Source organism: Podarcis gaigeae (genome assembly GCF_964106915.1).
Source record: "Podarcis gaigeae genome assembly, chromosome: 8".
NCBI lineage: Eukaryota > Metazoa > Chordata > Lepidosauria > Squamata > Lacertidae > Podarcis > Podarcis gaigeae.
In genome coordinates this window covers 42,376,914-42,390,671 of record NC_139684.1, presented here as the reverse complement: position 1 = coordinate 42,390,671, position 13,758 = coordinate 42,376,914, and the positions used below count along the sequence as shown (strand labels likewise).

Sequence of the window (13,758 nt, the reverse complement as noted above, 5' to 3'; positions counted from 1 at the left end):
AGTTGAAACCCATGTTTCCTCTTCCCACATCCCTCTACAATCCATCTATAATTCAAGCTGAACTTGCACATGCCTACTTATCAGCTATGGACTTACATTTATGAAACAGCTACAACAGATCACTTGGAGCTTTCAGACCACTGAAGAAGAAGAAGAGTTTGGATTTGATATCCCACTTTATCACTACCCTAAGGAGTCTCAAAGCGGCTAACATTCTCCTTTCCCTTCCTCCCCCTCAACAAACACTCTGTGAGGTGAGTGAGGCTGAGAGACTTCAGAGAAGTGTGACTAGCCCAAGGTCACCCAGCAGCTGCATGTGGAGGAGTGGGAAATTGAACCCGGTTCACCAGATTATGAGTCCGCTGCTCTTAACCACTACACCACACTGGCTCTCTCAATTCACCACACTGAATAAAATCATGTTACGGTTAACACAATTTACAGGTTCAGTTGCAAGTTACTGAGCTGTACACATAGCAAAGATGAACCCGTTGTATTTGCAACTTCCTTGCACCTGAAGCTCCTTAGTTCAGATAGAGACAAAGGGGCTAAGGGCACCCCAAGAATGAAAAGCAAGTAACTACCACATATGAATCACATTTTACAACAAGGTCTTCATTACTTGGACATGTGATCTCAAGTTAATTTATCTTAATAAGTAGTGGCACTAACTATCTGCCCTCACGTTATGTTTGGCCATAAACTGTCTTGAATAGCTCCAGAGGATGCAACATTGAAGCCTTCCAGGAGAGGGAAAGGAAGGTAACATATTTGCAGAAGACAAGGTCTGTGCAGGCAGAACTTAAAGTCATAGTAATGCAGCCAGAGTTTCACACGGCTTTATTTAAAGTGATTTTAGTGCTCGTGATAAATTACTGTGGTTGAAGTGCCCCACTCCAGTCTCGTCTCACTGGCTGTTGGGGTCTGTTCCAAGTTCATCATCCATCCAGTCCTTGTGTTGCCATCACCAAAAGCCATGGGGATGGTGAAGGAGAAAAGGGCATCTTCTCTCCCACATACTCGATCTCCAGCACAGATACTTTATGCATCTAAGTTAGAGGGAATGAATTCCAGATATGGATATCATCCCTAAGCCCACCTGCCTCGGATCATCTTCCACGCTGATGTATCACTGTCAAAACGGAAGCCACAGGGGCACTCTCAATGTCATGTGCCAGCATAGAGCGGTGGCATTAATAAGCAACAGCCGAGGAAAGCTGCTAGCAAGTGTTTCGCATCACAGTCAGTCGGCCCTTTCTCCAATGTTTTTCAGCCTAGCAGGATCTGCCATGAATAAACCCTGGCCCCAAAGCTTGTCCTCCTCACACCCAAAAACCTGTGTCCTGTGAGGACAGTGCTCAGTCTCATGATTTCAGGTAGGGAGAGTCTGCAAAGTCTGATGTACTGAGCAGTCTCAAAGGCTCTTCTAGTGAGAGAGAGTCTAGGACACTTGTCCTGCCGCATCATTTCCCGGAACCTTTTGAGAAGCCATTTCCAGTTGCACTCCTGTGAAGGTTCTCCTCCTTGCCAGTCTGGGCTGACCTCCTCCCAGGCAAGTACAGGTGAAACCCAGCATCCTGGGCTTGCCATGTGCCTTTGTGCCATCTCCCTCCAGCCAAGGAAAGGCACCTCTAAGCCTGCAGCTCCACACTGGGGTCTCTGAGCAGTGACTGCTTTCTCAGATTTAGCCGAGCACACTTGGGACATGTTGTGGAGTTGTCATAATAACAGTCCCTGTAAAAGGAGACACAAAGGCTTGTCAGTTTCGTTCATCTGGATGAGAGGCAGGAGCTACCTCACTGCCTGACTTGAACCCTCACATTTAGCCCTGGCGCAAACCAGATCATAGCTCTGGGGCTCACCTGTGGAAGACAGCTGAGCAGTCCATGCACATGGAGGTGTGGCTGTCAAAGGGAAAGAGCACGTCCCCCTCTTTGCAGAGCTCACACACAAAACCCTTTGCTTGGCACCGCTGTAAGAATGAGAAAGGAAGGCCAGTGAGTCAGTTTCAGCTTCTACCTCCACTGCCAGTGAACAGAGGTTGGGCTCGTAATGCTGGGCTCGTAATGCTGGGCTCGTAATGACACCATACAGGTTTCCTGCTTGCTACTGGGTGCCTACAACACTCATACAACCACATGGGTGTGCTAATCTTGTAGAGGAGGAATTGCATTTTCCCCAACAGCAAAATATTCTGGGGAAATGCCATGTACTGTAAAGTGCTGCATTGAATGAGGAAGACATGGTGGGGGTAAAGATTTGTCTTTAAGATTAAGCAAATTATAAATATTCTTAAATAAATAAAATTATAAGATTATGCATGAAAGAAACAAGTCAGTAATGTATTTGTGTAATGCCAAAGGTCAGTACAATGTCTCAGAATATTAGAACTTGGGATCATGCGATGAAATTGATTCAGGGCAGACAAAATATGGTCCACCATCATACAGCATTTGATGTAAGGAACTCCACTACCACAAGATGGGTGATGATGGCTATCAGTTTAGAGGGCTTTAAAGAGGGTTTAGACAAATTCACGGAGGTGGAAAACGGGCCTGTCAATTGCTAAGAATCACAGTAACATAAGAGCAGCTCTGCTGGATGAGACCAAAGGTGTAACTAGTCTAGCACCCCTTTTACTAGAAGCCAATCAGATGGCTCAAGGAAGCCCACAGACAGGTCAGGAGCACAACACAGCACTCTCCAACTCTTGTTCCTCAGTAACATGCCTTCAGAGGCATGGTGCCTCTGATCTTGGAGATAGCATAGAGCCACCCTGACTAGTAGCTAGATGTGGCTTGATGTGAAAGAGGACAGGGCTCCTTCACTGGCATTTTAGGAGATATATGTTGTCTTACATAATGTTAAATCTGCTGAGGGACAGCCCTTTTTGCACCTGACCATTCTGCTACTGGCCACTGATAGCTTTGCCCATGAATTTGCCTGATTCCCTTTTATTACTACTTCAATTGGTGGCCATTGCCATTATGCTGTGGTAGTAAATTTCTGAATGCCAATTGCTGAACCCTCACCTCACAATCCAGTTTGATGTGTTTGGCAAAGAGCGTGTGGGTCTCGGTAAGGGAGCAACTGAGGCGCCCAGCATTGATGTCAATCAGGTCTTGCAGCGAGTACATGTCGTCGTTCTCCACAAAGTGTTGCCGATCCTGCAGCTGAAGGGAGAGCATGATTGCTTATTGTCCACCACAAGCAGATGAATTTGGGGCAGAGGGCAGGACAAAGCATGGAACTTCAAGTGGGGTATGAGTAAAGAACTCAAAGGCTCCTCTGTTTAATGGTTGTCCCTTGAATGTCTGCTGAAAACATCCCAGCTTCCCCAAGCATTTTAAGAGTTAACGTGGTTCAGTTTTGGTCATTTGTTCTGTATTTTAAGGCTTTACCATTTTTTTTGAGATTTATCATATACCACTGATAGATATTTTTTGAATGAGCAGGCCATTTAGAAATATGCTTATAAACAAATAAATGAAATCCTCAAGCCACCTGGTTTTATGTGTAAGGGAGGCTGAGCACATAAACGCCCAACGTTTTGTAAGTGGTCCCCTATACTGGGCTTAAAATGGACATAAGAGAAAACTGCTGCTGGCTGGTCCATCTCTCCTCCTGACCTGGAGCAAGAGCCGAGCCTCCATAGCTTCCTTGCAGGTGATGAAGTACGGTTTCATAAGGAGAATGTCCTGGCGCAGCTTCTGCAAAGGGAGAGGGAGAGAAGACTCGCTTGAAAAACTTGGCCAGGCAGTCTTTCCCCAGTAATGTGAACCTCTCTTTTGGGTGCTAGAATATCAGTAGAGACACATCTCATTCAAACCCCAAATACTTCCCCATGCACACATCAAGAAGAGGTTTAAGGCCAAGAATACCCTCTCAGACTCCTCCTATGCTCACCCGGATCTCCACCAGCTCCTCAACATAGTTGAACAGAAGAGGGTTAATCTCACGCAGTTTGAGTACCGGCCGTGACACCATCAGGGCAAGGTAGCGCATGCTGCACCGAGATACCTGGAAATCACAGTCACCAATTAAGGATGGACAACAGTGGCAACAGCAATGGGGTTCCCATCCCTGCTCTCTCCTCTTCTAATGCCACTCGCTACAACTTCTGACAACAGAAGGCCTTTGGTATTGGGAAACTTGAGCACAGACCTTGCGGGGTTCAAAGTCCCAGTTGTGGATGACCCTGGCAGGGATGACAGCTTGGTCGTTCCAGTGGCAGTTGCTACAGTAATAGAGGCCAGTGTAGTCACACTGCCGGGCCTCGCTTGGAACTCCCCCTGCAGCGGGACAGAGGGAAAGAGGCAAGTCAGTCGAGGTAAGCAGCACTATCTTCAAAACTCCCAAGAGGCTGGGCAGAACTCTGGCAACAAGTGGCCAGTAAGGTTTAGAGCCACTAAAAACAGTCCTGTCTACCCTGACTGGCAGCAATGCAGCTCACAGCTTCAGGGAGGGGGCTTTCCAAGCTTTCTGCTGCTGGGATCCTTTGACTGGAGGTGCCTTGGCTCACAGCTGGGACTCCTGACATGCAAAGGATTCACTCTGCTCCTGAGCTGCACTTCCAGTCCACTAAATCCTGCCTCTTTGGAGTCCTTGTCCAAGCTACAGAGCTGTGAGCAAAACAACTCAGCCATGTCTGCATGAACCAGCAAAAGGGTAAGCTCGCACCACTCATTTAAAAACAACCCTGCATGAATGTGCACAGGTCATACCACAGACTTACAGATCACTGTAAAAGTTTTCTAGGCGAGAAGGGAAGCAGTTGCCACTAAAATGCATGCCAAATCTCAACTGGAGAATTCACCAATTTACAAAATAATTATGGGAAAACATGGATCAGATTGACCTCCGTTTACTGTTTGACGACAACTACCCTCTGTCTCAGCATCAGACGGCAAAGGTGGCTGAGGCTCATGGGAGTTTTAGTCCAAGGCTGGTTTAAGTCCTCACAGCTAGTGCCTGGAGAGGTTCCAGAAATGGGGTAGCGGGTATCTGACCATGACTCATGGCACTTTCCCTCGGTCCATGTGGGCATATGGGAGGGGCAGAGAAGGCACCCTACAGGATCCAGAAGGTTTAGGTCAGAGCTGAGGCACTGGATCTGGCCAGCAAAACAGACCCTTTATATCCCATGCTCTCTCACGGCAAAGTTTGAAAGGGTGGGCAAGGCCACTCACCCATCAATCATCCAGCATAACAATGATGTCAGGTGGCCCTTTTTGCCTGCATGGCCAAGCAGCTGATCGTTGGAGTTTGCACAGTAATGCACATGGAGTTATGCAAAGCTTGTGGGCAGCTGCAAAATACCATGCAGAGGGCTTTGCAGGTGCTGCTGGCCAGCTGTTTGGCCCACAAAACCCCTCTGGCCCAGCCACATCTTTACCTGCCCCACACTTGACATCAAGTGTCCGACAGGTGGGCCAAATTAAGCCTGGCGAGCCAGGGGTTCCCCCTTCCCCTGCCAGCCCCACCCCAACACTTACTGAGCGAGATGGGCACCCGGCACTCAGCACAGCGGTAGTCCTGGCTGTCTAACCCTGTCTCTGGGCAGATGCTGAGCTCATACTCAGCCTGGTGGCTGACCTTGGAGCGGACACATGGCTTGGTGATGAGGTTCAGGCACTTGCTATGACAGCGATAGGAACAACCTGGGGAGGAAAAAGAGGAAAGCATGAGGAAGCCACAGGGCCCCAACAGCAGCAGTCCTCCCCCGTATCTCCTCTCTAAAGGTCTCTCCAGGGACACCTCACAACAGAACCTCAAGCTAATTCACAGTGGGCTTGAAAACTCTAAGTTGTGAGCCAGGGAGTTCCACAGGACATAAAAAGACAGTACTGCATAAAAAGAGACAATACCCATGGCAGGTAGAATAAGATTTAGGCCCTACAGGATCTTCCCCACTTAGCCTAGGAAGAACTCTTGGTGCTTCTGCTTCCTGATTGGCAGAACAATGAGGAGGCCAACAGGAATGAGGAGGGAGAGTAATATTTGTGCCCTCTTAAAAGGATGAGGCCAGAACACTCGTTGGTATTTTTTCATTGCACTGCAGAATCCAGGCCATGCTGCATACAGAATAAGACTATTTCAAGCATCTGTCTTTGAATTTCTATCCAGTTCATGCAGACAACTTTCTTCTGGCAACAGAGCCTCAAAGCAGGTAGCCTTCCAGGTATTGCTAGACTCCATCTCCTATCAGCCCTGGTCAGCATGGCCAATGATCAGGCATGATGGGAGCTGTAGTCTAGCAATATCTGAGAGGGCCACAGGTTACACACTTGGTCCTTTTCAGCTGTGTCTTCACCTACTCTATATTTGGGTGTGGCTTGGGGGAAATGGCCTCACAGGACCCCTGCCCCCTGCCACTAGGCCAAAGGTTCCCCTCCGCTGCTCTGGAAGGAGGAACAGCAATTGATCTCCCATTGGAGCTCCTCCTACTCCTGGTCCCCAGGGGAGGGGATGTGGGTGTGTGGCTTCTCACCTGTGCAGGTATACCAGGTCTGGAGGAGTCCCCAGATGATGGTGCTGCACTTGTCACAAGTCTGCTTCACGCTCTTGCTCTTCTCCTTGTAGAAGCGATGCTCCAGAATCACCCGGATGTTGGGCTCATCCTCACTAGGATCCTGCAACAGGGAAAGGCAGGCCACGTAGGGATGTTCAATCACGACCCCCAACAAGGGCCTTGTGGTTTTATCTGCCCTCTCTCCCCACTTCTGGAAGTCTAAGCCATGGCCCTAAAGCTGTGCCCTTCCCCACTGCCCAAAGGGCTGCAAAACAACTACAAAAAAGGAGAATTATTTAAAGCAATTGGGGGGTGGGGAGCCAGTGGCCACTTAAGCATTGCTGAACTCCAGCTCCCACCACCCTTGAGCTTTGGCCATATCAGTTGATAGGGCTGATCAGAGTTGGAGTCCAACAACAACAGCTGGATGACCCCCATAGGTGTTCCACCCCTGGGCTCACTCTGTTAGATAGCAATAAATATATCTTTAAAACAGCTGAATCTTAAACAGAAAGCCAGCATGGTATAGTGTTGAGATGTGCTGTGGCTCAACCTTGCTGGGGGCTATGCCTTCTGATATAGAAGCCCAGAGATGCAGGGTGGGGGATTGTCTCATCTCAGACTGAGGCTTTTGAGCAACTCATGGCTGAGCAGAGATTCAGCTGGTGCATCTGAGGTCCACAGCAATCTTGCATCCAGTCCAACATGCTGGCTCTCATGATCATGCGGTGCACCTGCAAGTTTGACACCCACTACAAATTTTTCATCTTGAACTAAAGCAAGAAAGAAGTCTTGGATTTGTTTGGCAGCAAGAAGACTCCAGAGCTCAATCCCTTAAGCCCATCCTATGGTTAGGAAATGCCCCTCTACAAGCCTGTCTGTGCACCTTCAGCTCCTGGAGTTTGAGCCGCAGATGGATGAGCCGCACTACAGCATCTTTTTGCTTCTCCGAGTTATCAGGGAGCTCCAAAATCCTCTGCTTGCACTCTTCAATTGCCTGCCGCAGCTGCTCAACATCAGAGGCCAGGAACAAGCCCTGCAAAGGAAGAGCAGATCACCAAGGGGCTGTCAGTGCAGAGACAGAGGGACAACCTTGACTGCCCGCCCCCATAGCCAAGCAGTCCAGGCCGGCCATATCCTTGTGGCCCCAGTGATCTGGTGGAGCCAGAGAGGTGGCCTGCTCTGCAAGGCAGGGAATGGTGGGCTGGCTGTTTAATGTTTGGTGTTAAGTGTGAGGATTTTGGATTGGCGTCAGGGATTTTAAGTGCTGCTTTTCTCCAGGTATGTAAAAGTCTTTAGGTACAATTGGGGGGGGGGGCAGCAAGCCCAAGGCCACAATGCAGAAGCATCCCTCCTTCCTCCTCACCACTGGGCGCGAGAAGTGATCCTCTGCTAGACCCAAGTCCATGGTGCGCTCCGAACACTGGAACTCAGCCTCCTCCTCGGGGGACAAGCCCAGCCTCAAGCCTACAAGGAGCAAAGAGAAGCAAAAGTGTCAGGAGGGAAGAGAATTGCAACATTCCCTTCCTCCCTCTCACATACAAACATCGGCTTGCCTGGGTCTCAGAGGGCGCCTGCCCCACAATAAGCCACCCAAAGCTGTGCAAGGGAAACTCTGTGTCCAGTTTCTTGAAAGACTGTATGAGGAGCTGCTACGCAGCGCCATGTCTCTAGCCATGGTGGCTATGCTCTTGCCTCCACAGCCAGAGGCAGCAATGCTTCTGAATACCAGTTTCTGAAAACCACCGGGATGTGTGTGTTGCTTTTGTACACAGATCCTGCTTGCAGGTTTCCCACAGGCATCTGAGAACAGGATGCTGGATTAGATGAGCCATTGGCCTGACTCAGCAGGTTCTTGTTCTGTAGGGATCAGAACTACCTGCCTAGGTCCAAATCTGTTCTTGCCCCCTGCCTTTCCTCCCGCTCCTCTTTTTCTGTGGCTAGGAGGTCCATGTCAGAAAGGGGTCACCTCATTTCTCCACCAAGGGAAGGAAGTAGCAGGTCAGCTTTCATAGAAGTTACCTGGAGGGCGAACCGTGTCCCCTCCTACTCATTGAATTTGAAATGCCACAGTCTCCTGTCTTCCTCCATGCCCACGAGACCAAAAGGAGTCTTGGTGACTGTGGTGTTGATTCCGAGGTTATACAGGGCTTCACTTAAAATATATATATGATAAGTACCAGATATTTACCAGATACAATTCTCAGTACCTGCATTTCAAAGGATTGTAGGAAGCAGGAGAAGACAAGGCCAGAGACTTTGGATAGCATCTGTAAGCCTGAGCAGATGGCACTGGCCCCAAAGACGCTCTGCACAAACACAGATGCCCCCTCTTCTTAAGTGGCTCTAACTTCAAGCTTCAATATTATGCCCTTATGAGCCCTACCCAAGGGGAGAACTCAGCTGCCTCACTCACCTTTCTGCTGAAACTCCTCTCCAGTCTCCCCAGTCTTCTGGTCATGCTGGCTTTGCAGCGGGGCCTTGTTGAACGGGTTGAGGTGGCCCTGCCGGAAACGAGCCAGCTTCTCATCATATTCCATAGCAGTCCGACCTGCCAAAGCCACGCACAGAAGCCAAGGTGAGGGGCTAGAGGTGTTACACGTTAGGACTTGGCAGACCCCACTCCTGGTGTAGACAAGTTGGCTTGTCTGCTCCTCAGAAGGGCCCTGCCCAGCCAGAGGCCACTCAGGATGGTGTCTCCCATATGGCTCCTGCCTTCGTAGGCACCTTCTCAGGCTTGTTTGTCCCCCAGATGGTAGTAAAGCCAGTTCTGCAGCCTCTGATGGCTACACAATAACTGTGCAGAGTCATGCAGGCATCCAGCAGGGCAGCTCCTGTGCATCAGTCAGGTGTCATCCCTTCCTGCACAATGATGTCACTGCCAGTTCCTTCCTGGAATCCCCAAGAACTCCAGTGGACAGCACAGCTAGGCAAACTTTGGCCACTTTGAGTCTATATCAAACTTCCCCAACCTGGTGCCCTTCAGACATTTGTGGTCATATTTGCTACCACTCTACTCACTGTAGGCCCCTCAAAGTTAATGGACATAACCACCAATTATAATGGGTGTACTCTGAGTAAGCCTTAGTTGAATACAATCCTTTGTGCTGTGCTGGCTGGGACTGATGGTAGTTGTAATCCAAAAGACCCAGAGCCCATCAGGTTGAGGAACGGGGTTCAAAATTAGCAGGGCACCAGGCACATTTTGCACCGAAAGATTCCCCATTTGTGAGCACCTCAAAAAGTCTGGATGCCATTCTTTGCGCCTGGCTGGCACTTAAGGATTACTGAAATGAACGTGCTTTGAAGCCTTGAAGTATATGTTAAGGATAGACAATATGTAAAGGAGTTTAACAATAAAGAGTAGAATATTTTGAAAACTGAAGTATGGTACCAATATTTTTATTGTAAACACCAAATTAAACATGTATTAACAATTTCTGCTAAAATGTTATATTAACAATGTGTCACTTATGTGAATTTCATATTAGCTCATGCTTATCAAAATAATAAATTAAAAGTGCCCACAACCCGGAAGCCATTTGGCTCCTAGGTTTTCTATCCCAGTTTCTAACACTGTTGATGAAGAGTGGTTCACATGGCCAAGACCACCCGGGCTGCATACAACCACACTTGCTTGAGAGACTACTTTTTATATGTAACCATGCTTAGCCTTCCTCTTTGGGAATTGGAGCCTCCAGCAATGGAGTTGTCCATAACATCACATGACCACTGATGGTTATCTAGGGACCCTCAGAGAAGGGCTAGTAAGAAAGCCAGCTAAATGAATTTTAAACCAGCATGACATCAATCAACCCTGTCTCATTGTCCCTTGATGGCAAGGAATCAATTGGTAGGGTGACAGCCACACAAAAATTATTATCATTATTAGGATAACTATTATGAAAGAAATACAGATTTCCAAGCATGTTATTGTACAAATCTCTTTTTACCATTCTGTTCCAACTTCCCTACTGAGATTTAAGTGCATATATGAGAACCTTCCATTAGCTGCTCTTCCCTTCTGTCTCATGCTCTAAGGAGCCTTTAAAATGACATCATCTTCACTTTGTTGGGCTATTAGCACCTTCCCTTTACTAACCACCGGAAACAACTCAAATAGAATCCAAGAAGCCTTTTTTTCATCATGAAGACATTGATAATTGAGCTCTAAGGTTGTCCACATCACTTTAGAAAAGTGATGTTTGCTTTGTTCTAGGGCATTTTTTTTTAAAGAAAAACCTCCTGCTTCCAGCTCAGTTTTATTCTGCTGGTTGTTTTTGTTGTTGTTTTTTTAGGTGCTGCTGTTTTAGTTTTCTAGGTGTACAGAATTTAACATTTACAACCTCAGGGTTGTATAATTTTGTGTCTTTAATGTGATGTGAACAGCCTGAAAGGCAATCTATAAATAGCAAAATAAACAAAATAATATATAAGCAACAGGGGAAAAAATTTGGCTGACTTTAAAATCTTTTTCTTTTTGAAAAATGAGTAAACCTGATGAAATACCTCAATTTGTGCTACATATAACATTATACCTTGAAGAACACATTAAACCAGCCTTCATCAACTTGGTGCCCTCCAGATACCAGCAACACCAGTGCTCACTGAGCCTAATGAAAATTGTAGTGCAAAACACCTGGTATGGGACTGTTGGTTGCACGCTTATAGGAATATACAAAGGAGTAAGACCATTGATACATCTGGCTCAGTACTGTCTACACTGATTGGCAGCTGCTATCCAAGAGCTCAGATTAAGGAGCCTTTTGCATCCCTCCCTGGAGATACCATCAGGGATTGGACCTGGGGTCTTCTGCATGCAAAGCAGATGCTCTAACCACTGAGCGATGACCTTTCCTGCCAAAGCAACTGGTGGGCTCTTGTCTTAGCCTACTTTTCTGTAGATAATCAGATGGCAAGGCCAGTGTACCAGTAAACCCATTACCATAGCTAGAAAGCCCCCTTTGTCCTACATTCTGCACCTACCGATCACATGAGGCTGTTGTGTCCAAGGTGCTCACCACATGCACACATGTATACTTGGTGCAGCAGCAAAAGCTGGCACAGGGGGCATTTCCAGGTACCCAAAGCAGCATGAAAGAACAGGTGCAGAAGGCAGAGAGGCAACTGAGGAAGTGCCCGGGACTGAGTGTCTTGGCTTTGCTGGTGGGCTGTGAGAATCAGGAGAGCAGAAATGGGGACCTGCAGAGCCTAGAGAGGAGCCCCAAAGGCAACCCCCTACTGCCACCTGAGACCAGAGTGTATCTGGATATTAAACCACACTTTCAAGGCAGGGGGAATGAGGTTTTTCAGCCCTAAATGGCCTTCCGCGTCCTTTCTCTTTCGTGTGGCGTACGTTTTGAAACGGGTTTTTTAAAGCTTTGCCTTTCAGATTCGTGCTTTTTTGGAAGAGGCTGCGAGAGGCCTCGGGCGGGTGAAAACAACGAAAACAAACGCAGAGATCCCTGGGAGGGGATCCCTAGATCAGAAGGGGCCACAACTGGATTATTATGGGGGGGGGGGAGAGGCGCGAAGGGCGGTGCCAGAGGGAGGGCACGACCAGGAGGAGCGAAACCAGAGGGCTTCAGCAAGTGAGCCAGGCTGCACGCTCAAGACCTGCTGTGTCCCACCGGGCGGCGGAGTCTCTTGCCGGGTCGAAGGAGGGAAGAGGGTCCTGCGTGGGGAGCAGAAGAGCCAGAGCTCGAGGCGCGGGAGGGGAAGGAGGTTCAGGGTTTTTTCCTCCCACTTTCGAGGGTGGGGGTGGGGAGCCGCGTCCTCAAGCAACCCCGAGCCGCTTCCTACCCCGCCTCAATCGACCTGAAAGGTTGGCAGACGGGGAAACCGAGGCTCCCCGGAGACCCGAGGCGGCGGCGAGGGGCGCAGCGAGAGAGGGAAGCGCCTAACACCCCCCACTCCGCGACCCCAGGGACCCCCTTTCCCGAGGGGGAGAAGCCCGGAAGAGCCCCCTGCGCTCCGCGGCCCTTACCTGCGCGCCCATGGGGGTGGGTGGGGGGGATGCGGCCTGGCCCGGCCCGGCTGCCCGCGCCTCTGCCCGGCCCGGACGCGCCGTTTCTTCGGCTCGCTACATGGCAACTCGGCGGGGCGCCCCCAGCCAAGCCTTGGCCAGCGACGAGCGCCGCCCAAACCGGCCCGCGCGGACCGGCCCGCTGCTGCCCCCGCGCGGCCCGGAGGAGCCGTGGCGCCTATAAGCTCCAGGAGGGGGCGCCGCTGCAGAAAGGCCTGCGGGTCCCTTGCAAATTGAAAAGGAGATACGCTTCACAGAAGGAAGGGGGTTCGGCATCCTGGCTCGGAGCAGCCCGCTTCCCTGCAGTGCAGACCGCGCAAGTCCCGAGCAAAGACAGCTGCCAGTCCTCCCTCAAGCAAGACCTCGACTACGGACAGTCTTTGACTAATGTAAAAACATCAGGGCAGAAGCCCTTTTCCGCGGCCACCGCCCCATTTCATTTACTGTAATTGATTTGCACGAAGGTATTCCTTCGGGCTTTTCTTGCGAGGTCCTGAAAAAAGGGAGTGAATAAAAGTTCTAGATGTGTAGGGAGTCTGTCTCGCAAAAGAGGCCCGAGAGAGCCCTTCCCAAGCATATGCAAGGATATGCTCAAAAGTCAGCCTACCAGGCCATCGTTACATTAGTGAACAACTTACATAGCTGCAGGGGCATCTGTGGTTATATCAGATATCTTTTATGACTTTGAGAAAGGGTTTCTCATTTTGCTGTCTTGTTTCTATTCATGTTAAGTAGTATTTCACTATATAAGCCCATCCTGTTGCAGTGCATTTATAATACACAAATTATGTATGTATAGAAAAATAACCTAAAGTGGTAGGTAGAAAGTTTCCCTTTACATTTCGAGTTGGGGCTAAAACCTCCATGCATGAGGAAGGTAACAGATTCATTCCCTGGTGTCTCCAGGTATGGGAGAGAGATTCCTGCCTGAAATCCCAGAGAGCTGTCAATCAGTGTGAGCAATATTGAGTTAGATGGATCAATGGCCTGACTCAGTATATGGGGGCTTCTTGTGTTCCCAGGGGAAGTGTCTAGGCCCGGGGGTAAGCCGAGTAACATGGTCCAGGTCTGGTCCCAAATCCAAGGGTTCCCGCGAGGAGTCAGTCCAACAGGGCCAAGGCAGGAAACCAGGCAAGGCACAGGATTACAGGCAGGTTCTGGCAAACAGCAACGTTGCTCCCTCAACCTGGGGCGGGGTCCAGCAGCCTTTTATCTCTGTCGG

General features: G+C 49.3%; 1 protein-coding gene across 3 annotated transcripts; it reads right to left on the bottom strand.

Annotated features, from left to right (window-relative positions):
* Nucleotides 1-825: 825 nt before the first annotated feature.
* On the bottom strand, nucleotides 826-12,712 carry DEF8 (differentially expressed in FDCP 8 homolog). 3 transcript variants are annotated; one of them, XM_083754578.1, is made up of 12 exons: nucleotides 12,498-12,712; nucleotides 8,928-9,062; nucleotides 7,878-7,978; nucleotides 7,398-7,547; nucleotides 6,491-6,632; nucleotides 5,496-5,660; nucleotides 4,165-4,292; nucleotides 3,907-4,020; nucleotides 3,630-3,710; nucleotides 3,033-3,173; nucleotides 1,863-1,972; nucleotides 826-1,734 (listed from the first exon to the last, which is right to left on the bottom strand). In XM_083754578.1, exons 2-12 carry the CDS (start codon nucleotides 9,049-9,051, stop codon nucleotides 1,632-1,634), a joined length of 1,359 nt encoding a protein of 452 aa, XP_083610704.1. In that variant the 5' UTR covers nucleotides 9,052-9,062; nucleotides 12,498-12,712; the 3' UTR covers nucleotides 826-1,631. The 3 variants fall into 3 exon arrangements, with proteins under 3 accessions (XP_083610704.1, XP_083610705.1, XP_083610706.1); XM_083754579.1 differs by lacking the exon at nucleotides 12,498-12,712 and adding an exon at nucleotides 12,128-12,180; XM_083754580.1 differs by lacking the exon at nucleotides 3,907-4,020 and having other exon boundaries at nucleotides 12,498-12,649.
* Between the last annotated feature and the right edge of the window lie 1,046 nt (nucleotides 12,713-13,758).

Excerpts from the sequence above, each read along its gene's own strand:
- DEF8 (XM_083754578.1), bottom strand. The coding sequence starts at position 9,051 with ATGGAATATGATGAGAAGCTGGCTCGTTTCCGGCAGGGCCACCTCAAC. Across the intron at positions 3,711-3,906 it reads AGGAGCTGGTGGAGATCCGG|AAGCTGCGCCAGGACATTCT; the intron begins GTGAGCATAGGA and ends CTCCCTTTGCAG. Across the intron at positions 1,735-1,862 it reads TGCTCAGCTGTCTTCCACAG|GGACTGTTATTATGACAACT; the intron begins GTGAGCCCCAGA and ends CTCCTTTTACAG.